The following is a 14,857-nucleotide window of genomic DNA, read 5'->3' as shown; positions in this document are numbered from 1 at the left end:
AGTCTGCTGGAAACACAGATGAATGAATGGCCTATCAGGAATTCATATAGCTTGGTGGGCTCCTTGAGGTCACAGACCAGCTCTTACACATCCAGTAAGGCTTAGCAGGACACTTGGAACACAGGTGTCCGGAAAATGTGGATGAATGTTTGGACACACACTGTAATCTGTACTCAGCAAAGTGTCTTTCTGGACTGGCCGGGGAGTATTCAGCAGAAGCGGAGCCCTCAGAGGGAGGGCGGGTCTAGATATTTGTGTGTTCATTTCTCAGACACATGGTGTCCACCTAATAGGTGTAAATAAGCACAGTGCTGGGCACTGGGGATGGAAAGAAACGACACATAAAATAGGATCTTTGCTCTCAGATAACTTACAGTGTGGTAGAAGGTATACGGAGGTGAATCCATAATTACCATATCCCAGGAAGTGTAAGTGTCATGATGAAGGGACGTGCAGGGTGACCTAAGCACCATAGTGGGGGCGGTGGCCATCGAGGAAGATTTCCCTGAGAAGGTACTGCTTTTGGAGGGTGATAATAGCTGTAATATTGAGCATCTTCTGAATTCCAGATACCTTTCTAAGTATTTTGTGGGTATTTAATTTTCACAAGAGCTCAGTGAAGATGATCACCCCCATTTTATAGAGGGCGAAATTGAGTAGGTGGAAGAAGAGCGGCTAAAGCTACACTGGCAATGAGTGAAACAAAGAGGGGAGTGGAGTAAAGAATAAGCCAGGCGGGAGAAGAGCAAAGTCAAAGCCAGGGACAAGCAGAATGACTGGCGTGGAGAGTGAAGTTCTGGAGCGCGTGCAGGGGATGTGGGTGCTGGGAAGGTAGATGGCAGGCAGCTTATTGGGCTTTTATAGCTTAGTTGTAGGCCAAACTAAGAAGTCTGAACTTTGTTCTGAAATTAGGGGACGCCTAAAGGATTTTAAGCCAGGAAGAGGGGAATTCCCTGGTCGTCCAGTGGTTAGGACTCCGAACTTTTGCTACCAGGGGCCCGGATTCAGTCCCTAGTCAGGGAACTAAAGATCCCACAAGCCACTGGGTCAAAAAGAGAAAAAAAAAAAAAAAAGTAGTAAGCCAGGGAGAGCCATGATCGTGATCAAATCTGCATTTCAGGAAGAACACTGTTGTATCAGTGTCGAGGATACACTGGAGTAGGGCCAGGTTGGCAACAGGCAAAGCAGTTAGGAGCCTATTAAAGTAATCCCCACAAGGAGTGATGAGAGCTTGACCTCAGGCAGTGGCAGTCAGAGTGATGAATGGAGGATGGGATGCCTTTGAGGGATTGTAAGGTCGTATCTGCAGGACCTAGTGTGAAATTGATGTGGAGGTGCATTTCTAGTTTCCGTGTATCCTTAGTTGTGGAGTCCCAGGAGACGGGCAAAAAGATGGTTAATTCAGTATCAGGCATGTTCAGCTTGGGATTCGTGTTGGACCCAAGAGGGTCCAGTATCATGGCAAATGTATGATAATAAAAATAAGTATTATTAACATTTTGGGAGTACTTTTATTACTTGCCAAGCCTTCTGTTAAGTGCTTTATATCAGTTAACTCTTGCTCAATCCTCCAAACAGGTCTGTGACGTGACTTACACTTTAAAGGACGAGGGGGCCGGGTGTAGAGAGAGGTTAACAAGCTGCTCTGAGTTTCTCAGGGAACAAGTGTCAGGGCAGGAACTCACACCCTGGGTTTGATCTGGAAACCTCTACACTGTCCAATAAAGCTTTCTGCGATGACGGAAATGTTCTCTAGCTGCACTAATATGGAAGCTAATAGCCACATGTGGTTATCGAATTCTTGAAATGTAACTAGCACAACTAAGGAACTGAATTTTTAATGAATTTAAGTAGCCACATGTGACGAGTGACAGCTCAGCGCTCTGCTGTCTTTGGGAGCCTTTAACGTATCCATCATAATTGAAGCCTTGCGTGTGGGTATGATTCCCCAGAGATGTACTGCAGTGGATTTTAATCATCTGTGGGTCACATTTTCTATATGAGAATCAGATGAGAGCTATAAATCCTCTCCCACGAATGTGTAATATAACAGTTTCAGAGATCTGCAAAACCCAGGCTCCCTGGGTATAAAGCTGGAAGAGCAGGAAACCCAATGAAATGTGAACTCCTTAAGCATGGAGGTTTCATCTGTTTCGTTTACTACTCTGTACTTGGTATCTAGATTCTAGAACAATGCCTGGCCTGTAGTTGGTATCAGATAATTTATTAAAGAGTGGCTGAATGAGTCCTGGGAAACATTTTAGGACCAAGGAGAAGAAGCGTCCGTGAAGTTCCCTAAAAAAGAAGAGAAAAGCAAAGGTAGGATAAAATCCAAGGACGAGCAGAGGGTTGTGTCACAGAAGGCGAGAAGGTTGAAGTTTATAGAATGGGAATAATCATCAATGCCAGACCTGCCTGGGTGGTCAAATGAGGTTAGGATGTAACTGCTGTCATTGGTTTGGCAGTAACAGAGGTCCTGGCTGGTAAAACCAAGGAGGGGAAGGGTTGCAGTCCAGGTTACAATGACTAATTCCCGAATCAATGGTGAAGAAGGAGAGGCAGTGAGGGTGATGTCTGGTGGGTCTCAATCCTGGTTGCCCCCAGAATCACTGGGAAGCTTTTAAACAATACTCATTCCTGGACAGGCTTAGACTCTGACTTGGTAAATTTGGGGAAGGGGCAAGGAATCTGCATAGTAAAGCTCCCAGCTTATTCTGATACAGTTTTTTTAAAGTAATTTAAAGTAGTTTATTGATTGCCATAGGAGCATTAGAATGTTTTAAAGATGAACAACTTTCAATTACATAGAAAAATCAAAATAAATGAGACATGCTTGAAACAGGGAGATAAGGATTTCTTCTTTGTTGACTAATGACCACTTAATTATCACAGTACATTATATGCAAATCTCTGATACAGTTTTGATGAAAGTTTGGCAGTCACCAAATAGTGTATTCTTTCAATAAAATATGGCCCTAAAGGGAAGGAAGGAAAAATAAAGGAGTGGAGGGAGAGATTTTTTGTTTTTAGACAGAAACATGGGTATGTTTAGAGGCAAAAACAATTAAATAGAGAGATATTAGTGAGTTGTAACGAGTTAAAGGATGTTTAGCTGGATTCTGAATCCCTGAATCTTTGACCAGCTACCCACCTTGCTACTTGTTCCCAGGGGAGCCATTAAGCAGAAGCAGTCCTGCTTTCTTTGTACACAAATCATTAATTTTCTTGCAGAGCGTGTTATTTTCTAAGTAGTATTTGAGAATATTCAGGTATGTTGTGTAAGAAGCTGGCAGTCATTGGCAGTGTCCCAAATCACATCTGTTTACTTATTTTCTATTATTAGACTTTCCTAGACCCCCTTGCCAGATGACAAACAGAAACTCTTCTCTCTTATTCTCTATTTATTCGCTACCTGCCCTTTTTCCCCCAGACACCCTTCCTACTTAAACTGAAATGGTAAATGCCAGAGTCATTTCGCAGGTGGATATAATTCAACATAAAAACCCAGCCTTTTCTTTTGTCAGTGATGCTGTGACTCTACTTTTCAAGTCAACGGCTCTCAACGTTTTTACCATAAGAATCTCTTCTGTTATCTTTCTCCCATGTGTTGGATGTTTCAAAATATTGATCTGCCGAACTGACCATGAATATTAGGTACAATTGATGTCCAGCATTTCTGGCACACCTACCAAGGCGTGTGTAGACGCTGTCTGTAGACGATTTTTACCATTTCTAATCCTTACAGCAATCCTTAAAGGCATGTGGTGTATACCCATGTCTGACACTTAGAAAAGTTAAATAATTTGCCCCAGTATCACTGTGCTAAGTGATAGAACTTGTGTCTTCCTGACTCCAAATCCTGAATTCAGATATTGTGATTGAATTACTCACAGCTTAATCCTCAACACAATTCTACAAGTGGTGTTCTGTTGTTCCTATTTTCCAGGGAAAGAGGCTAAGAGAGGGTAAGTGACTTGGTCAAAGTTATAGGGCCAATAAGAAACAAAGCTGGGGGACTTCCCTGGTGGCGCAGTGGTTAAGAGTCTATGCTCTCAATGCCAGGGGCTGGGGTTTGATCCCTGGTCAGGGAACTAGATCCCACATGTGTGCCTCAACTAAGGGGCCCTCAAGCTGCAACTAAGACCCGGTGCAACCAAATAAATAATTAAAAAAAAAAAAAAAAGAAAAAGCTGGGGGCAAACCTAGGTCTGTCTCTCTCTGTGCTCTTCTACTACATCCACTGCTTAAAACAATTTCTTCCCCCACTTTTTAAAATTTTTATTAATTTTTATTGGAGTATAGTTGCTTTACAATGTTGTGTTAGTTTCTTGCTCTTTAGCAAAGTGAATCAGTCATACGTATACATATCCCCGACTTTCATTAATCAGACATGTATCAATCAAAGCCACTCTGAGCTTTTCGGAGCTTCTAATTAGCATAAGAAAATTGGTATTAACACATTAGGTTGCTCTGATGACAGCCCAAAACAAAGAAATGTGAAAAATGGATGCACTGCCTTAGTGTGGGTAACCGTACAGCTTCCATTAGGCTCTGGAAGTACTAAATGACAGCTTGACAGCCCACAACTGCTTGGAATCCCCTGAATCTCTTAAAACCCCCTTCTGGGCTTAGGAGACTCTATTGGTGTTGTCTGGGCGAGAAAGAGTTGTTTCTACTTGGGAAGCACCAGCTCAGAAAAAGTGCCAAATTTAGTTTCCCTGGGAGTGAAGCTGTACTTTGCAGAGGGCCAAAGGACACCTTCCTGGTGGCTTGTGGGTTTAGGCGGAACTTCGGGCCAGTGTTCATGGGGTGGGGGGGGGGGGGCGGAGGGAGGAGGGGAGGCCAGTGGCATCATGGGAACTTACCCAGCCCACATTGCGGGGCTTCCTGCTCGTAGCCTGTGAGTTTCTGCCTCTGGAGTGTCCTCTGCCTCAGATTACAACGGATTTTCCCCAGCCAGCGTTCCTGGTTTAGTGCGACCTTCTAGGATAAACTCCCAGCACTAGCTTGCTGGCAGAGAACAAAACCAGGACCCTGGAGTCGATTTGCTTCAGCTGGTTTCCCTCAGGAACATTCCGGAATGTAAAGAAGCACTTCCCCACCTTACTTAGTAACACAGTCTGCTGTTTCAGAATTTAATTTCTACAGTGATTTTTATCAGCAGCTTCAATTTACAGCAGGAGGGAGTTTAGTCATCCTCATGCCTTTTCTAGCTCTTCTGGGGGAAAGGCAAATGGTTGCTTATACAGCTTCTCTTCCTTGCCGTGTTAAGCTGACTTTCAGTCATCTGGCGCCCAGGCTAAGGCCTTCCAAATCCGAGTTTCTTTTCAGACTTTCTAACAGACATGTTCATCTGTGAGTGCCCTCTGCTGGACTTCCTCCAAGTTCTGCTCAGCTTGCTTAAGCTGTGGAGCCCACACGGGCCACCTGTCCATCCAAGGCCTTGACTGCAATGGAGTGGTCGTGGATGTGGCCCTTGACCTTCTGGCTTTCCACACTCCTCTGTATACCCCCTGCTGTGGTGGTGGCTTTTCTTCAAGACCTTAGGAGACTGGCAGATTCATTTAGGGAGCAGGGCGAGCTGCCTAGTATCCAGGTGACCTGTACCCTGGAAAAGACTCATATGAGAGGAACTGCGAGTTTTTTCGAGAGAGCAAGGCCAAGTCTGAATCTCTGGAAACTCTGCTCAGCAACGTTCATTTCATGGGGTTGAGCGCAGGTGGAGTGGTTGGCATTTATCTCACCTTTAAAGATGGTGGGGGGAAAAAGTGAGGAGGAGAGAGGTCCATGCTCCTCCTGGAGGGTCGGGGTGGGGGTGTCTGGAGGAGGAAGGAGCTGGTGCACCCTGCAGCTGTTGTTGCTGTGGATTTACCTGCAGTTTCTCCTGTTCCACGTTCACCTCTCCCGTGTGTTGCCTGAAACTCCCCAGCAGAAGTGTCTGTGACCCGCGCCCATTCATCCTTCCAGCGTTGCTGCAGCGCAGGGCTCAGTGAACACCTGTGCCTCATAGGCCGGGGCTTAGTACGTCCCTGTCTCCTAGCACAGTGCCTAGCAGGCGGTAAATGTTTGGTGAGCCAAGCAGGATGCCCTCTCGGGAATTACCTGGTGGTCCAGTGGTTAGGACTCCGCCGAAGGCCCGGGTTCAGTCCCTGGTCGGGAAACTAAAATCCCACAAGCCACACAGGGTGGCCAAGTAAATTAAAAAAAAAAAAAAAAAAAAAGGAAAAGAATGGCCTCTCTTTTCGGTTCTGCTCATCCTGAATCCATTCAAATTTCAAGTGTCAGCAAAAAACTGTTGCTGTTGAGACTGTCTTCTCTTACCAGCCCTAGAAGGAAGCGTTCTTTCTCTGGTCTGTGTTTCTGTAGCATTTAATATTTACTTCTGAGAGTTATTTTCTACTTGTAAATGTAGTTTAAAATTTTAGTTTATATTGACTCTTACTTTCCAGATTGTAGAGACCTTGAGAGCAGGATCTTTGTCTGATTCATAGCTTTATTTTCCATGACCCACAAAACGATGCCTTGCAGGTAATAATAGCATTTGTACAGCAGTTAGTAGGTGCCAAGCACTGGGACATACTTCACATATGTTCTCCATACTTCACATATCTTCATTCTTTAATTCTCACAACAGCTTTACATTTTTTAATCCGTAACAAAAGTAAGAACTATTGTAACATCTGTCTCCGTTTTGTAGGTGAGGAAAATGACTAATAATTCGCTCAGGGTCATGTAAGTAGGAAGTGGAGGAGGGTGGTTATAATCTGAGGCAGCATATTCCAAAGTCTAGACTTAACCTTGATGCTGCCTTTGTTGACATACGTGCACATAGAGGGCATTATAGAAATAACTGTTGAATGCATGCAGGTTGATATTGCTTTTTAGAACCAATAAATCGTTTGAAAGTGATCCATGGCTGCTTTCTTCTCCACCCCCGGAACTGTTTTCTAAGCCATGGGAAGGCCAGAAGGGGGCGCCGGTGGTTGGTTCTAGTTTTGGTTTCAGAAGCTGGATGGGTTGGCCTCTTTCAGGTTCTGGTTTGGAAGTCAGCAGTGCCATCTAGTGGGATAACTTGCTAAAATCAGCTCAGGATTATTTTTCTGAAACCCTGGTACGTGTCAGTTCTGGGAGCCCCTGTGTTAGCTTTGCTTCAAGCTTTGGTTGCTGGAGGGAGGGTAGGGTGAAAAGGAAGCACAGCCCATTATAGCTGAAATGGAGTCAAGTTTGACCTCTTCCATGTAGAGGCTGTAATGCTGATTGCGGTCATTGGGTTAGTCGAGCCCCTTTGGGTGTTAGGTGGTGTGAAACACTGGCCTCCAGACACTCCTCCCTCCTACTTCTCCTTACATGTGCTGCCAATGGTATAGACTGGTATTCCTCTCTCTTCTTTCCTTTTAAAAATATTATTATTATTATTATTATTATTTTGGTATTCCTCTCTTGATGCTTGCCTCTGGAGCTGAGTCTGCTTTGGAATTTAAGTTTCAGTCACCTTTGGGTTGCCTACTACTGTAGTCTTTTCTTTTTAATTAATTAATTGGCTGCATTGGGTCTTCAGTGCTGCACACGGGCTTTCTCTAGTTGCAGGGGAGGCGGGGAGCTACTCTCCGTTGCCGTGTGCGGGCTCCTCATTGCGGCAGCTTCTCTTGTTGTAGAGCATGGGCTCTAGACACTTGGGCTTCAGTAGTTGTGGCACACAGGCTCAGTAGTTGTGGCTCACAGGCTCTAGAGCGCAGGCTCAATAGTTGTGGCACCGTGGCTTTGTTGCTCCATGGCATGTGGGATCTTCCTGGAACAGGGATCGAACCTATGTCCGCTGCATTGGCAGGTGGATTCTTAACCACTGCGCCTCCTGGGAAGTCCCCCTACTGTAGTTTTAACACCTATCCCAGGTTGTATAGAAGAGGGTGCTTGATACATGTGATGGGTCAGTTCCAACATAAGAAATCCCACAGGTCAGCAGCACGACAGTGTAGTTTTGTTATGTTTTTTTTTTTAATATAAATTTATTTATTTATTTATTTAATTGGCTGTGTTGGGTCTTCGTTGCTGCACACAGGCTTTCTCTAGTTGTGGCGAGCAGGGGCTACTCTTCGTTGTGGTGCATGGGCTTCTCATTGTCGTTGCAGAGCATGGGCTCTAGGTGCGTGGGCTTCAGTAGTTGCGGCACATGGGCTCAATAGTGTGGCACATGGGCTTAGTTGCTCCGCGGCATGTGGTATCTTCCTGGGGCAGGATTGGAACCATGTCCCTTGTATTGGCAGGCGGATTCTTTTTTTTTTTTTTAAGAACTTTTATTGAGATACAGTTAACAGGCAATAAACAGCATATATTTAGAGTGTACAATTTGGTGTCCCAATCTCCCAATTCATTCCCCCCCAACCCTCCCCGCTTTCCCCACTTGGTGTCCATGTGTTTGTTCTCTACATCTGTGTCTCTTTTTCTGCCTTGCATTTCCTCTTTCATAGTTGTTAGCATTTGCCTTATGTATTGAGGTGCTCCTATACTGGGTGCATATATATTTATAATTATCTCCTCTTCTTGGATGGATCCCTTGATCTTTATGTAATGTCCTTTCTTGTCTCTTGTAACATTTTTTATTTTAAAGTCTATTTGATCTGATATGAGTATTGCTACTCCAGCTTTCTTTTGATTTTCATTTGCATTGAATATCTTTTTCCATCCCCTCACTTTCAGTCTGTATGTGTGCCTAGGTCTGAAGTGGGTCTCCTGTAGACAGCATATATATAGGTTTTGTTTTTGGATCCGTTCAGCCAGTCTGTGTCTTCTGGTTGGTGCATTTAGTCCATTTACATTCAAGGTAATTATCGATATGTATGTTCCTATTACCATTTTCTTAATTGTTTTGTTTTTGTTTTTGTAGGTCCTTCTCTTCTCTTACGTTTCCCACTTAGAGAAGTTCCTTTAGCATTTGTTGTAGGACTGGTTTGGTGGTGCTGAATTCTCTTAGCTGTTGCTTGTCTGTAAAGCTTTTGATTTCTCCCTCGAATCTGAATGAGATCCTTGCTGGGTAGAGTATTCTTGGTTGGAGGTTCTTCTTGGTCATCACTTGAAATATATCATGCCACTCCCTTCTGGCTTGCAGAGTTTCTGCTGAGAAATCAGCTGTTACCCTTATGGGAGTTCCCTTGTATGTTATTTGTCATTTTTCCCTTGTTGCTTTTAATAACATTTCTCTGTCTTTAATTTTTGTCAGCTTGACTACTATATGTTTTGGCGTGTTTCTCCTTGGATTTATCCTGCCTGGGACTCTATGCTTTCTGGACTTGGGTAGCTATTTCCTTTCCCATGTTAGGGAAGTTTTCAACTATAATCTCTTCCAATATTTTCTCAGGTCCTTTCTCTCTCTCGTCTCCTTCTGGGACCCCTGTATTGCGAATGTTGGTGCGTTTAACATTGTCCCAGAGGTCTCTTAGGCTCTCTTCAGTTCTTTTCATTCTTTTTTCTTTATTCTTTTCCGCATCAGTGATAATCACCATTCTGTCTTCCAGGTCACTTATTCACCCTTCTGCCTCAGTTAATCTGCTATTGGTTCCTTCTAGTGTATTTTTCATTTCCGTTATTGTGTTGCATATCTCCGTTTGTTTGCTCTTTAATTCTTCTAGGTCTTCGGTAAACTTTTCGATCTTTGAATCCAGTCTTTTTTCAAAGTCCTGGATCATCTTCACTATCATTATTCTGAATTCTTTTTCTGTCAGGGTGCCTATCTCCTCTTCATTTAGTTGTTTTTCTGGGGCTTTATCCTGTCCCTTCATCTGGTACAAAGTCTTCTGCTTTTTCATTTTCTCTGTCTTTCTGTGGCTGTGGTTTTCAGTTCTGCAAGATGAAATACTGCTGATACTGCTTGATACTGCAGTCTGCCCTCTGTGGAGGAAGCTATCTAGGAGGCTGGTGTGTGCTTCCTGATGGGAGGGACTGATGGTGGGTAGGGCTGGGTGGGCAGAACTCAGTAAAACTTTAATCGGCTTGTCTGCTAATGGGTGGGGCTGTGTTCACACCTTGTTGGTTGTTTGGCCTGAGGCCACCTAGCGCTGGAGCCCACAGGCTCTTTGGTGGGGCTAATGGCAGACTCTGGGAGGGGTCACACCAATAAGCACTTCCCAGAACCCCTGCTGCCAGTGCCCCTGCCTCCTCGGTGAGCCACAGCTGCCCCCCACCTCTGCAGGCAACCCTCCAACACCAGGTAGGTCTGGTTCAGTCTCCTATGGGGTCACTGCTCCTTCCCCCTGGGTCCTGGTGAGCACATTTTTTTGTGTGCCCTCCAAGAGTGGAGTCTCTGTTTCCCCCAGTCCTGTGGAGGTCCTGCAATCAAATCCCGCTGGCTTTCAGGGTCTGATTCTCTGGGGATTCCTCCTCCCGTTGCTGGACTCCCAGGTTGGTAAGCCTGATGTGGGGCTCAGAACCCTGACTTTAGTGGGTGGACTTCTGCAGTGTAAGTGTTCTCCAGTTTGTGAGTCACCCACCCAGCATTTATGGGATTTGATTGTAACGCCATTGCGCCCCTCCTACTGTCTCATTGTGGCTTCTCCTTTGTCTCTGGGTGTGGGGTGTTTTTTTTGGTGAGTTCCAGTGTCTTTCTCTCAATGATTGTTAAGCAGTTAGTTGTAATTCCGGTGCTCTTGCAAGAGGGAGTGAGCGCAGGTCCTCCTACTCCGCCATCTTAATCCTATCTCCTTGTTATGAGTTTTTAAAAGGCAAGTCTGTGAGGCCTTGCAAGGAGGGAATGATGAGTAGCCACTCCCAGGGAACGAGTGGCGAAAAAGTGCTTTGTGTAGAGTAAATGAAGGAAAAAAGGATTGCGTGCACCCTTGATTCTGCCAAGCAACTGGAAGCTTTGTGTGTGGTGCTGTTCTGATTTCTGGCATGTGTTTGTATGTGCATGTTTGTGTATTTGAAAATTTAATGTAAATTGCTTCTCAGCTCATTTACTTATTTTTTTAAATAAATAAATTTATTTATTTATTTATTTATTTATTGGCTGCATTGGGTCTTCAATGCGGCGTGCAGGCTTCTGCTAGTTGTGGCAAGCAGGGGCTGCTCTTCATTGTGATGTGTGGGCTTCTCAGTGTGGTGGCTTCTCTTGTTGTGGAACATGGGCTCTAGGTGTGTGGGCTTCAGTAGTTGTGGCACATGAGCTCACGGGCTCTAGAGCACAGGTTCAGTAGTTGTGGCACATGGGCTTAGTTGCTCTGAGGCATGTGGGATCGTCCTGGAGAAGGGATCAAACCCATGTCCCCTGCATTGGCAAGTGGATTCTTAACCACTGCGCCACTAAGGAAGTCCAGCTCACTTACTTCTTGCTGAAAGGTCAGAACGTGAGAGCATGGTTATAACTGTGACCACAAAAAATCATGTGCTTCTTCGGTGGCCAGTGCACAGGCACCGGGGCAAACATCCTACAAGACTGTTCAGAGTTCGCCCTCTGCTGGGGATCTAGTCTAAGGAGTATACTCTGTAAAAATCAGTGTGTTTTATGGCTGTGAACAAGCCACCAGAACAAGGGAACAGTTTTGGTTGTGCTGGGCCTGGGTTATAGTGACATTTATGGTAATAGGAATTTATTATAAATACGATGGTGAGTCAAACATTATCTGCACTCTAGTTATATTAAAACTTCTATTGGCTGCAATGTCTTATCGGCACTTTCCATTCAAGGCTACTGTCTCCCTAGTCACTGCTGTGCAGGTGTGAACGTGTTACATCAGTTCATTTTTTAAAAATTAATTAATTAATTAATCTATTTATTTAGTGGCTGCATTGGGTCTTTGTTGCTGCGCGGGCTTTCTCTAGTTGTAGAGAACGGAGGCTACTCTTCGTTGCAGTGTGCAGGCTTCTCATTGAAGTGGCTTCTCTTGTTGCGGAGCATGGGTTCTAGGTGCACAGGCTTCAGTAGTTGTGGCACGTGGGCTCAATAGTTGTGGCTCGTGGGCTCTAGAGTACCAGGGAAGCCCTACACCAGTTCATTTGTAATTGGGGTGCGAATAAAAATGGATGCCCCACTTGTGATTTGCACAAAAGAAGAGCAACGTGCAGTGATTCTTTTTTTGTGGTCTGAGGGTGTACCTGGTGCTGTTATTTATTGAAGACTGTGCGCAGTATGGAGAAAGTGTTTTGTCGCGCAGAAGTGTGTATGAATGGGTAGAGAAATTCAAGGAAGGTCACACAAATGTTAGCCATCAAGAAGGAGCCGGATTCACTTCTGATGAAGAAGTGAAGACAGTGGTGCATTCGTGGCTCGCAGCTCAGCCTAAAACATTTTTTAATGAGGGAATGTGAAAGCTTGTTGACAGAATGACAAAATGTATTGAAAGCAGCGAGATTGTGTCAAAAAATGATGTATTTGTCTTTTTTAACAGTTAATTAAAATAAATTCTACAGCCAGAGTGCGGATAATTTTTGACTCACTCGTGTAGAATCTATGCAAAGCAGGAGTTTGCTAACTTTTTCTGAAAGGGGCCATACAGTAGATGTTTAGGTTTTGTGGGTCTAATGTCCTCACTACTGCATTTATTCAGCTCTGCTTTAACTACACAGCTCTGCCACTGTAGCAAAAAAGCAGTCCTGGTTAGTATGTAAATGAATGGGTGTGGCTGTGTTCCAGTAAAACTTTATTTATGGCATATAATTTTGAATTTCATGTAATTTTCATGTGTCACGAAGTATTGTTATTATTAAAACATGTTTTGTTCCCAGCCATTTAAAAAAGCAAACACCGTTCTTAGCCTACGGGAGCTCCAAATTTGGCCGGGGGGGGCTGTGGCTTTAGGACTCTTGATTAGGTATCTGGAGTATTTAATAATTAGCAATTAATAAAAATTATTTGTTCACCAGCTTGTTGTTCGTTTAGTGTCGGGAGGTGTCTGAACAACTTTTCTTTTTCTTGAGTGAGACAGATGACAGTTGAATTCCACATACCTTTAAGCACTTGAAGAACTTTGTGAACTGAAACTCTGTAATCACCGTGCCTACAGGGCTTTAAGGAGTGGATGGACTCCACCTTCTGGACTCCACCTTCTAATCCCTCCTTTAGGCCCCATCAAGTCTCAAGTCCTTCTCCTGCTGGAATTCCCCCCTCTCCCCACCCCTCCCCTTCCTGCCGCCAAGACTGCCTCGCGCTTTGCGTGCCTCAGAGGAGGTTAAGAATGGGATTATTATCCCGTGCTAGAGGTCTAGAGGCCCAGGTACAGAGAATGCCGGAGGCATTCGCTCCCTGAGACTGTTGGCCCGGGAAGAACAAGGTGATCGGTCAGGATCTTTTTCTTGTTATGATGGGTGGGGTTTTCACCAAATGTGTATCTCAGTTCCACCATGTGGCAGTATACCCACCCTCTGTGGAAACTCACCCGGGGAACGTCTGCCTTTAAAGTGTTGTAACCCCATTTCTCCTCGAGCTGAAGTCTAGATGCTCTCCCCCAGGATTGAGAAAGAAGCTGAACGTTCACGGTTCACATCCTGTCTTTCCTCAGCAGCCAGCAGAGCAGCCAGCAGAGCAGCCATGACGATGACTCCAGCAGGTTCCTGAGTCCTCGGTTGCGGGAAGAAAGGTAAGATCACACGACAAGGGAGAGGATGGGAGCAGCGAGTACAGGGGGTGGGGGAAATGTTTGAGGGAGATCGTGCTTCTGCCATGAGCGAGAACGGTGAGAAACTATAGAGGAATAGGGGCCTGCCAGACCGCTGTGCTCAAACGCGGGTTAGAAAGAGGGTGCTCCCCCACGACCTGAAAGGGGACCGATTCTAAAGGCTTTTGGTGTTCAGCAGGGGCGGAAGTCAGTGTGTGGAAACCAAGTCTGTTGGAAAGATGTCAGAGTGGACTTGGGACCTAAGGCACGCTTTAAAGGTTGGGTGTGGTGTGGAGCAGGAGGGGAAGGAGTATTTTGTGCCTGGGTTGCATGTGTGACATCGGCGTGATACCTGAAAACTGGGTTTGCCTCTTGGTGGGTGTCAATCAAAGGATGCAGACAAGCCAGAGGTTGGAAGAAGGAAGGATTTATCCCAAAGCAGTATTTTCCCAACAGCAAAATAGGGGAAGTTTTAAGCCTAAGGGTACGTGTGTATTCACGAAGAGGCTTAGTGGAGGAGAATTCAGCATAGAATTGGGACAAAGGTCGACAGAGTTCAAGCGTTAGTTGATTGAAGTGAGGAGGGTCAAGGTCATCCCTCCATCCTCCACCTGGGCAGGGGCCTCATTCCTGCAGAGCTCACAGACGCGTCTCATGTTCTGTGTCTCCCTTGAGGAGGAACTAGGACTCTGTTTTCCTGCTGACCTGTTGTGTCCTGCTTTTCCTTTGTTCCTGCATTCCCTTACTTCCCTTAAGATTGTTGATTACCAAGAGCTGTTCAAGGGCAAGCATGGTGCCCAGGCTTAGCTCACAGAATGGCTTCTCTACGTCAGGAAAGCCATGCGTAGTTCTCTTTCTCCAGGGAAGAACCTGTCGAAGTCAAATCCGGCTTCTGTACGCTGACACCACATTAAATCTCGGAGACAGTTTTAGGTGAAGTAGAAAAGAGCTTTATTGCTTTGCCAGGCAAAGGGGGCCACGGTGGGCTGATGCCCTCAAAACTGTGTGTCCCGACCTGGGGCAGGTAGCTAGGAGTTTTATTGTAATACTTAAAACAGGGCGTGATCCGCTCGTGGACATGCTCTGATGGGCTGGTGGTGAGGTACGTGGGAGTCAGCACCATCCACCTTCTGGTTCCAGTTGATGTGGGGTCTCGGTGCTTGTGGGCAGCACACCGTTTACTGCTCCCACCTGGTGGGCGTTTCCGTATCTGCAAAACAGCTCAAAGATAGTGTCCTGTGTATCCCTTGAGGGGGCACCAGGACCGTGCCCCA

The 14,857-nt window shown here is 45.3% G+C and overlaps 1 protein-coding gene across 1 annotated transcript in view; it reads left to right on the top strand.

Moving 5' to 3' along the window:
* GRAMD1B (GRAM domain containing 1B) overlaps positions 1-14,857 on the top strand; it is a 167,202-nt gene that overhangs the window by 29,498 nt on the left and 122,847 nt on the right. Inside the window, exon 2 of the mRNA XM_057750692.1 lies at positions 13,488-13,565. Within this exon, the coding sequence (XP_057606675.1) occupies positions 13,488-13,565 (78 nt within the window). The remainder of the gene's footprint in view (positions 1-13,487; positions 13,566-14,857) is intronic.

Source organism: Hippopotamus amphibius, chromosome 9 (assembly GCF_030028045.1).
Source record: "Hippopotamus amphibius kiboko isolate mHipAmp2 chromosome 9, mHipAmp2.hap2, whole genome shotgun sequence".
Lineage (NCBI taxonomy): Eukaryota > Metazoa > Chordata > Mammalia > Artiodactyla > Hippopotamidae > Hippopotamus > Hippopotamus amphibius.
The sequence above is the reverse complement of the archived record's forward strand: the minus strand, read 5'-3'. Positions and strand labels throughout refer to the sequence as shown.